Below are 11050 nucleotides of genomic sequence, written 5' to 3'. Positions count from 1 at the left end.
TGGATGAAATACATTCTGTGATGGAAGAAATGCATTTTGTCCGACGAAATGCATTTTGTGATGACGAAATTAATTCTGTGATGGACAAAATGCATTTCGTGGGACGAAATGGGCCCGGTGACACTTGGCACCCCATAGAAAAGTCTACAATTTCTATAGACTGTCCTGATTTTTTCACGTGACTGTATGCCTTGTGATGCTGTTTAAAACACCATCACGACTCCACTGCCTGAAACACTCATAGCAGCATCACATACTATATGGACATAGCTGGCTAGTTGATCGAGAGACTCAACATCATGGCAATGTTAATAATGTTAGATTAGGCCTGTTTATGAATCCAAATGGCTTCAGACTCCATGCCTACATAGACACACAAGTTTTATATGCCCTACTTAGTGTGCTCTATGCTCACTAGGGAGCCTAAAAAAAATAATGCTCACACAGTATAATATAATTGACGACTTGTTTAGAGATAATAAAGCACAGGGCTCTTTGTTCTCGAGTCTACAGGGGAGTTTCTCATGGAAAGCATGCTCAGAGTAAATATACTGTATATTAATGTAATGTATAAGGCCTTTTCATTTTTCAGAGGCGATTAAAGGAGACAGCATGTTAATCTGAGACACTGCTTACCCCAAAGAGAAAATTATTTGTGCAGAAGTTAAAGCAAGACGGCCTTTCGATTTCATAAAATCGGTGAAAGTTAGTTCCCTCTGAAATTTGGTCATTGTGATATATGTTTATTTCTGTAATATCTAAAAAAAAAAGCAGGCCGTTCTGTGGCTAGGAAGTTATTTAATTTGACGGATTCCCTAGCAAATAATGCGCATGAAATCACTTGCTTCACGCAGTCAAGCAGACAGAGGAAGTTCGTATGCGCATGCGCAGATTTACCTTTTCCTTCTTCTTTTGAGTTTTACGGTAGCTGGCATACACAGTGTTGTATTACTGCCATCTACAGGTTTACCTTTGACTGTGCACTGACAGTTCCATCATTCTGTTGCTAACTTAACAGCTGATCACACCGAGGTGCTCGCTGACCGTTGATATTTATTAGTTTGGTCCTGCGTTTCCGTTCCTTCGTATATAACATAACATAACATCTTTTCCTCTTGTGTTCCGTTACTGTAGTCGGTCTTTCACATTTCATTCCCACACTCGCATCCTTCATTTTCTCTCCTGTTTCAAATTTGTGTCCCATAATGCCTTGCGCGAACGGGGAAAGCCCACCATGTGATGCATGATGTAGTATCTTGTATTGCGTCATGGTGAAGCAGGAAAAAATAGCAGAAAATTTAGAGCCATGTGGCCCTAAATTCATTAATTGTTCTATGAGAAAAAAAAAACTAATAAAATTGGAAGTCTGTGATTCGAATTCAGTAGCTTTCGGTCCACTGAACAAAAATAATTGGGTGTCGGGGAAAATTCTTTTTATGACCTACACTTGAAAAATCTGAAAGGCAGTCTACCTTTAAGAACACTTATAATGAGCTGTAAGTTTAACAGATGAGTGTTTGCTCTGCTTATCCTTCAAACCATGGGCATGTTTGGCAAAATAAAAAAAAGGGAAAAAACAAACAAACAAACAAACAAACAAACAAACAAAACAACTCATTGGTCTTATTTTATTAATTCAAATAGCAAATTTAAAGCATGATAAATTAGTCTATATCACTTACATATGTAACGATTTCATGATCTCGACCTAGTATCTTGTGTCTTCATTAAATTTTGCACATAGTTAACTGGGTGAGTGTGATATAATAATAATAATAATAATAATAATAATAGTGGGCGGCATGGTGGTGTAGTGGTTAGCGCTGTCGCCTCACAGCAAGAAGGTCCTGGGTTCGAGTCCCGTGGCCGGCGAGGGCCTTTCTGTGTGGAGTTTGCGTGTTCTCCCCGTGTCTGCGTGGGTTTCCTCCGGGTGCTCCGGTTTCCTCCACAGTCCAAAGACATGCAGGTTAGGTTAACTGGTGACTCTAAATTGACCGTAGGTGTGAATGTGAGTGTGAATGGTTGTCTGTGTCCATGTGTCAGCCCTGTGATGACCTGGCGACTTGTCCAGGGTGTACCCCGCCTTTCGCCCGTAGTCAGCTGGGATAGGCTCCAGCTTGCCTGCGACCCTGTAGAAGGATAAAGCGGCTAGAGATAATGAGATGAGATAATAATAGTAAGGGTGGCACGGTGGTGTAGCGGTTAGCGCTGTCGCCTCACAGCAAGAAGGTCCGGGTTCGAGTCCCGTGGCCGGCGAGGGCCTTTCTGTGTGGAGTTTGCGTGTTCTCCCCGTGTCTGCGTGGGTTTCCTCCGGGTGCTCCGGTTTCCTCCACAGTCCAAAGACATGCAGGTTAGGTTAACTGGTGACTCTAAATTGACCGTAGGTGTGAATGTGAGTGTGAATGGTTGTCTGTGTCCATGTGTCAGCCCTGTGATGACCTGGCGACTTGTCCAGGGTGTACCCCGCCTTTCGCCCGTAGTCAGCTGGGATAGGCTCCAGCTTGCCTGCGACCCTGTAGAACAGGATAAAGCGGCTAGAGATAATGAGATGAGATGAGATAATAACAGTGGCGAATGGTTACTATTAGAGCCGGGACTTCAGCTCAGCCAAAACTTAGCCAGACACACCAAAAAGCAACAGGGCAAAGGATTTTGCAAGGGATTAGTGGCAGGCTGTTAGCTCGCTCCGTTGTGTGTAGTTGTCGATGTTGATTTTAAAAGTAACTAAGTAAATTACATCGGGAAATGAATACTTAAATCTGAGTGAGAAATACTGGATGAGTGTGTGTAAAGCCAGTATCTCACTGGGCTGTGACAGCCTGCGACTAGTTGGAGACACAACAATTGCGATATGCGAATTGTCGACAATTTTCACTTGGAATCACACTGAATTGATATTCGCATATTTTATCGCAATTGTTGTGTCTCCAACTAGTCGCAGGCTGTCGCAGCCCAGTGAGATACTGGCTGAACTCGCATTTCCTGTCTCACGGAAACTGACTTGAGAAGGGTTCGTGATGGCTTTGCGACACCAGCGACGCATTTGTGGCTATGTTGCACAAATTTTTTGAACATGTTCAAAATTTCAGCGACGAAGGAGCGACACTTTGCGACTCATGCAAGGAAATTGAGAATCCCGCGAATGTTTCAAGACACTTTTGAAACTCTCTCGCGAATGACGTTCGCAATTTGTCGCAAACTGTTGCAGCCCAGTGAGATACTGGCTTAACTGACTCTAGCTAGTCAGTTACTCTAATAATAACTAAAAGTCTCTGTGTGGCTAATAGATGATGCAGAGGAGGTAGAGAGTTGATCTGTCAGCATTTATTCTGGAAAACAATGAATGACAGGGCAATCAACACACGGAGACGGGGAAAAACTTCTGGCATCCCTATACCTGACTCTTCACACAGAATTTTACCATGCTAATTTACATATTTGATCCGATACAAACAGTGGATGTGTGTCAGAATGTTCTTACATCAAAAAATAAATATCATATCTTGGGAAAAATAAAATATATATTGTATTAATGAATATTGTCCATGTAGGATTCACGAAACCAGCTTCCCCCTTTCCAGACATCCCAAGCACAATAATGTCCACAGGTGTGTTACAGTAATTAACGCCCCATCAGAAACAATAGTGGAACCATTAACATTAACGGAACCCAACTAATTAACATATTTTACAAGAGAGGGATTTGGAGAAGTTCACAAAAAACCCCAAAACTTTATTCATATGAAATTATGACATTGCTACATGTGCGTGGAAGAAGAGTCTGGAGACAGAAATCTTAGTTTCTCGGTCGCTAGCCTGTGTTACTTGCTCTCGATAGCACTGGCATGACTGCTTTATTCGTATTCACTAACACTACTGATGAACGCTACACTGGCTGGAAGGTGACTTCACTCCTGCACTCACAGCGCTGACTTGTGGTTAAGCTCGTGTTGGCCTTCGAGAAGGCTTAGGATGATACATTTTTGGTCCCTCCCACTATAAATCAAAATCTGATTGGTTAATTCATCTGTCAGTTCCGACATAAACATACACTGCCATGGCTTTCTGTCCTGGCAATGAAGTCCTAACCAGTGAGTGAGTCCTAACCAGTGAGAAGAGCTCTAAACTCTTCTCAGGCTAGAGACAACAAACAAAAAAATCTCATCGGATAACTTGATTTTAATGTTTTCAGGACAGTAATCCTTTCATTTCTGAAGCAAATCTTATCTCATCTCATTATCTCTAGCCGCTTTATCCTGTTCTACAGGGAACACAGGCAAGCTGGAGCCTATCCCAGCTGACTACGGGCGAAAGGCGGGGTACACCCTGGACAAGTCGCCAGGTCATCACAGGGCTGACACATAGACACAGACAACCATTCACACTCACATTCACACCTACGGTCAATTTAGAGTCACCAGTTAACCTAACCTGCATGTCTTTGGACTGTGGGGGAAACCGGAGCACCCGGAGGAAACCCACGCGGACACGGGGAGAACATGCAAACTCCGCACAGAAACGCCCTTGCCGGCCACGGGGCTCGAACCCGGACCTTCTTGCTGTGAGGCGACAGCGCTAACCACTACACCACCGTGCCGCCCCATTTCTGAAGCAAATGTGATAGAAAATGAGGCCAAATTCAAGCTAGAAGAGAATAATTCTAATGAAATTATGAAAGAATGAAAGCAATATGTTGGGGCCTTCTCTGAAGGCCTAGAAGGCCCTGACGGTTCTCCTCTGATTATTATTAATAATAATAATAATAATAATAATAGGGTGGCACAGTGGTGTAGTGGTTAGCGCTGTTGCCTCACAGCAAGAAGGTCCGGGTTCGAGCCCCGTGGCCGGCGAGGGCCTTTCTGTGTGGAGTTTGCATGTTCTCCCCGTGTCCGCGTGGGTTTCCTCCGGGTGCTCCGGTTTCCCCCACAGTCCAAAGACATGCAGGTTAGGTTAACTGGTGACTCTAAATTGACCGTAGGTGTGAATGTGAGTGTGAATGGTTGTCTGTGTCTCTGTGTCAGCCCTGTGATGACCTGGCGACTTGTCCAGGGTGTACCCCGCCTTTCGCCCGTAGTCAGCTGGGATAGGCTCCGGCTTGCCTGCGACCCTGTAGAAGGATAAAGCGGCTACAGATAATGAGATGAGATGAGATGAGATAATAATAGTAATAATAAAAATGCAAAATAATAGGAGGTGCTAGATCAAGTGCCATTTTATAAGCTGCAAAGCCACATTGTAAAACTAACAATTTTCTGTGATAACAGTTAAGACGAGAATTAGAGATATCTTCTGATTCATGTCTCATGATATTAGTCTTGTTTTAGTTTTCATTTGTAAATTGTTTCTTGCTTTTATGTTGCATCATATTACACAGGGGGAAAAAAACACCATTTCTTTCTTTAGTCTGCATTTCCTGATCTTTTTAGGTGGTTTAAAGGCAAGTGCTTTTGAAACACTGCTGAAAATCCCTCACACGTTTGTACTTCAGAAAAAAAAAATCTGGCAACCTTGTAGGCATGAACTGCATGCAGGCAATTTGCATCTAAAAGTGGAGCCGACTGTAGATAATCGATTTAAGCAGCTGTGTAATGCATTTTTGAATACACATACCTTTCCCTGCATAAATATTAACCTCAAATCACCAACTCATAGTCTGCATGTATGTATCTATTAGACTATAGTGGTGTATAGGAAAAGCAATGGATGTTTGTACGGTTTACAAAACGTTCAAGGATTTGAAATATTAATGATCAAATTACTGAGCTCTCCGTACTGTAGTGATGTTCATTTGGTCGTTCAGTCTGTAGTGCACATCTGTTAAATATAGATGGAAGTGAGAAGATACAGATGATGAATGGATCATGACCTTCACCAACAGTGAGAATACAAAGAGAGCCGACTGCAGGGCTGTGTGGTGTGCATGCGTGTGTGTGTATGTGTGTGTGTGGGTGTGTGTGTGTGGGTGTGGGTATCTTTATGGAAAGATTAAAGCCCTGAGGATCAGTCACTCTCGAACCATCCATCCACACACTACAGAGTGACACACTTCTAGTTAGTCAAAATGGCAACAGTAATACACTGACAGTCAAGCTAACGGTGCACTTCATGTGTGTTCATATGTGTGAACGTCATACTTCACATGTCTTTGTGTGTGTATATATATATATATATATATATATATATATATATATATATATATATATATATGTGTGTGTGAGAGAGAGAGAGAGAGAGAGAGAGTGTGTGTGTGTGTGAGAGAGAGCGAGAGCGCGTGTGTGTGTGGGGGGGTTCTGGTGCGTGAGGTTATTTTCAATGTGTGAACAGGAAGTGGTATCGATGAACCACACCTACACTGAAATAATACCGTTTGCACCCCTGTGTATGTTCCCTCCATCACTCCTAGCTTTAGTTCTGCTGTCTGTCTGTCTCCAGAATAAATTCAATGTGCTTTGGAATATCTGTCTTTCTCTCCATCTATGCTTCTCTTGCTCTCATTCCTTCTTTCTCTCTACTTCTCTGTGCTCCATTTTCTCTTTCCGTACAATTTGCATCCATGTTTTAACAACCCTGTGTGTACTGTGTGTGTGTGTCTGTGTGTTTGCACTGAGCTCCTCGGACTTAAGGGAAATTGGAAACTGGGGCAGAACTGACGCAGTGTGGGAAGGAGAATGAAAAAATGGCTCCTCTTTCTCTTACTGCTATTCCAGCTGATAACAACCATAAAGTGCCATGTGCTTTCCTGGATATAAAACCCTCCAGAGTGAAAGACGCACCATCTAAATTCTTTGAAGTGTTTTTAATTTATGTAAAGGTTGTGTTTCCTATAAATTCCAGCTCGACAGCTATCTAAAAGACAATGTGGAGAACAGAAATTTCACACCTGGTCGCTCTTGGTGTGTGCATTTTTATTTCCAAATTTGTGTTCTCTGTTGATTTTTTTAAATCAGATCTGTTTATCTTGTATGGCGGCACGGCGGTGTAGTGGTTAGCACTATTGCCTCACAGCAAGAAGGTTCTGGGTTCGAGCCCAGTGGCCTACTGGGGTCTTTCTGTGTGGAGTTTGCATGTTCTCCCCATGTCTGCGTGGGTTTCCTCCGGTTTCCCCCACAGTCCAAAGACATGCAGGTTAGGTTAATCGGTGGCTCTAAATTGACCGTAGGTGTGAATGTGAATGGTTGTTTATCTCGATGTGTCAGCCCTGCGATGATGTGGTGACTTGTCCAGGGTGTACCCTGCCTCTCGCCCATAGTCAGCTGGGATTGGCTCCATCTTGCCTGCATCCCTGCACAGGATAAGCGGTTACAGATAATGGATGGATGGATTTATTTGATTATGAAATATTCTTGATTTCCTTCCCACAATTACTGGCTCATAGTCGCACCAGTGGGATTTAGCCACGCTTCATCTCTGCCTGAAGAGATGCCTGATGCAGCAGTCCTTTAGTATGTTCAGCTCTCTCAGCTCTGCATCAAACAGACCAGCTTCCAAAGCTTCAACTTTCATCCTCACAATGCCATCAGCACCATTGTGTTTGTCATCTTATTGATCTCGAACTAGACAAACTAAGTGTTTGCCAAAACTCAGCATGACTACGTTGTCTGGGTATATTGCACTCTGGAACCCTGGAAGATTTTTTTTTTTGGAGCTGACAGCAAAACCTGAAGTTTCAAAACTTTGAAACTTTTTTCCTATTGAACACCACCACAACTGCACAAGGAATGTTCCTTTGGGTCATCGCTAATGAAGCTTCATGAACCAGCTTCACCTGGAATGCTTTCCAGTTAACATGTGTGTCTTGTCAAAAGTTACAACGTGAGCTGGCCTGGTGGTTAGCGTGTCCGCTTCTCGATCGGGAAATCGTGAGTTCTACTTGTGGTCGGGTCATACCAAAGACCATCATACAAATGGTGCCTACTGTCATTTGGCAAGGCACACTGCAATACAGATGTGAGTTGGGAGTCAAACTCTTGCACTTGCCAGAGGACTAGCCCCCCACTGTAACCCTAGCTGTATAGGCGAGAGGCCGAGGACTACGGAAGCAGAGATCGGCGCCGCCCAATGCGCCTTAATGGCCTGGTTAGTAGTGGGACGGGAGACCACCTGGGAAGACCAGGGCATGGCTCAGGAAGGACTTTAGAAACATCGATAATAGATCACCAACCAACAAATTAGCACCACGATCACTAAGCTTCTACGGCATGTTGTGGCCATATGGCAACAATTCATCCATCCATCCATTATCTGTAGCTGCTTATCCTGTTCTCCAGGGTCGCAGGCAAGCTGGAGCCTATCCCAACTGACTATGGGCGAGAGGTGGGGTACACCCTGGACAAGTCACCAGGTCATTGCAGGGCTGACACAGAGATAAACGACCATTCACACCCACATTCACACCTACGGTCAATTTAGAGTCACCAGTTAACCTAACCTGCATGTCTTTGGACTGTGGGGGAAACCGGAGCACCCGGAGGAAACCCACGCGGACACGGGGAGAACATGCAAACTCCGCACAGAAAGACCCTCGTCGGCCGCTGGGCTCAAACCCAGGACCTTCTTGCTGTAAGGCGACAGTGCTAACCACTACACCACCGTGCCGCATGGCAACAATTATTTTATCTTATTTTTTAATAGGCAGTACCATGAAACTTATGTTTTACGATTTATTTGTGAAAAGGGGGACTTTTATTTCAATATGAAACATAGTTGTCAGGTCATGTGATCAGGAAGTTCTGGTAGAACTTCCTTTTTCAGCAGAGCTTGATGCCATGAAGGCTATCACCTGAGGGCTGTCAAAACTTAAGCATTGTTCAGTATTTCGACAAAAGTCCTTCAAGAAATAAAAATTAAAACATTAGCCGTGGTAAGTAAACATTTAATTTTTATCATGAAAAACAAATTTAGATGGAATGAGTCTTTTATAATCTAGTAAAATGTAATTGTTGCCATATGGCAGCAACATATAAATACGTCACTGAAGTGTGTCCATTCGACTGATTGGAACGTAATAGGTTTATATAAAACTAGAATACTCTAAGAATATATTTACAACTTTAGACACTTTTAAGTTACAAAACCCCAAACATTATTTATATTTGTGTTTGTCATTTTAGAGATTTTGTAGTCTTATAAGACATTATAATTGTCAGTTTATTATTATTACCATATGGCCCAAATTATAGTTGCCGTTATATTATTTTAGCAGTGTAAATATTTGGTTATGAATTTCATGAATTACAATTAAGATTTTTAACAAAAAAAAAAAAGATTTTACAGCACTGTCTACCATTATGCATTGTTGCCATATGGCAACAATTTACCAATCACCCCCTTTCCATATTAAGTAAGAAAAATGTATGAAACATTTTAATGTATGGATAGTAATTCATGCAGTAGAGGGCTAAACCCGTCATAAATATTTCAGTGTTTCGATATAAATATATGGGGCGGCACGGTGGTGTAGTGGTTAGCACTGTCGCCTCACAGCAAGAAGGTCCGGGTTCGAGCCCCGTGGCCGGCGAGGGCCTTTCTGTGCGGAGTTTGCACGTTCTCCCCGTGTCCGCGTGGGTTTCCTCCGGGTGCTCCGGTTTCCCCCACAGTCCAAAGACATGCAGGTTAGGTTAACTGGTGACTCTAAATTGGCCGTAGGTGTGAATGTGAGTGTGAATGGTTGTCTGTGTCTATGTGTCAGCCCTGTGATGACCTGGCGACTTGTCCAGGGTGTACCCCGCCTTTCGCCCGTAGTCAGCTGGGATAGGCTCCAGCTTGCCTGCGACCCTGTAGAACAGGATAAAGCGGCTAGAGATAATGAGATGAGATATAAATATATTTCATGTGTTTGACAGTGAAGTTTTCCTTTAAAGTGGTGTGTCAGAAGACCGTTTATGTGAATGAACTATAAGGCGCTATATTCAAGTAGAACTAATAAACACGGTTATTTGTACCTTATAGTTACCTATCTACAGATGTATGAGGCTGCGTGTGATCACATCTCATCTCTGTCTCGGCTTTAATGGAGAATCGTGTGTGTAAGTGTGTGCAGTGGAACGCTTACACGCTCCAGTTGATGTCAGGGGACGGCCCAGCTGAATAGTTGCCTAGCAACAGCAGAGTGTGTGAAATAGAAAAAGAGAGAGGGAGTGTGTGTGTGTGTGTGAGAGAGAGAGGAAGGAGTGGCCAGAACTGAACAACTGTTGGCAGATTGTTGGTGTGCTGTGTGTGTGTGTGTGTGTATGCGCGCGTGTTTGAACGTGCCTGGTAACGGTGTGTGAGCTCAGGAGCAGTGTGTGTGCATGTGATTTCTTGTATGTGTGGGTGTCTAAGCAGTGAGATGCTCTGAGCCCACACGTATTGGAGGTGGGCTGCAGTGTGTGCATGTGTGTGTGTTGCGGATTTTGATCTCACCTGTTGGAGCAAGAGGAGGACGTGCACTGGATGTCCACGGATGATGGAGAGATGAGAGAGGGAGGGAGAGACCACGCCATCCTGACACCAAGGGTAAGAGACAGAAAGAGAGTGGGAGAGATGAGGGGTGCGGCATACAAGTAGGCTCTGTTGTTTTAGTCCTCTGTGTGTGTGTGTGTGTGGCTGTCTCTTTTATTTGATTCATCCAAAGTAATTTCATTGTCCAAAGTCTAAATATAAACTGGTATTTGTCTATAGCCAACACTTGGGTTATATCAATCTTGGCAGCAGGCCACTCCCACACAGTAGAATCGGGTTAAGAGTGCACGTGAGCTTTTTATTCATGCTCGTGTCGCATGGCATGGTATGCAATCAGTAACTTTTCAGCTTGCTCATAACAGATTCTTCTCAGCTTTGGCTTTGCTCTGCTTTTTGCCATGTGCATACATGCTCAGCTCACTGTTCAAAGAGTGAGAGAGCAGGAAATCATATAAATATTTGTACGTGAGGCAGTATGGGCTGTTACACCTCAAACCCATGCGAAACCACACCCCACTTGCAACAGACCATCACCGCCCAGTGCAGGCTAGGGAGTTGTCCAGCTCCGCTCCTTGATTAGAGAGAAAGTCAGCCAATACCAACTCAGCCT

The 11050-nt window shown here is 43.6% G+C and overlaps 1 protein-coding gene across 1 annotated transcript in view; it reads left to right on the top strand.

The window, feature by feature from the left end:
• The first annotated feature begins 10270 nt into the window (after nucleotides 1–10270).
• Nucleotides 10271–11050, top strand: part of rab11fip4a (RAB11 family interacting protein 4 (class II) a) — a 60742-nt gene continuing 59962 nt past the window's right edge. Inside the window, exon 1 of the mRNA XM_060901309.1 lies at nucleotides 10271–10494. Within this exon, the coding sequence (XP_060757292.1) occupies nucleotides 10432–10494 (63 nt within the window). The 5' untranslated portion in view covers nucleotides 10271–10431. The remainder of the gene's footprint in view (nucleotides 10495–11050) is intronic.

Source organism: Neoarius graeffei, chromosome 20 (assembly GCF_027579695.1).
Source record: "Neoarius graeffei isolate fNeoGra1 chromosome 20, fNeoGra1.pri, whole genome shotgun sequence".
Taxonomy (NCBI): domain Eukaryota; kingdom Metazoa; phylum Chordata; class Actinopteri; order Siluriformes; family Ariidae; genus Neoarius; species Neoarius graeffei.
Note: the sequence above shows the minus strand (reverse complement) of the source record. Positions and strands in the feature narration are given on the sequence as shown.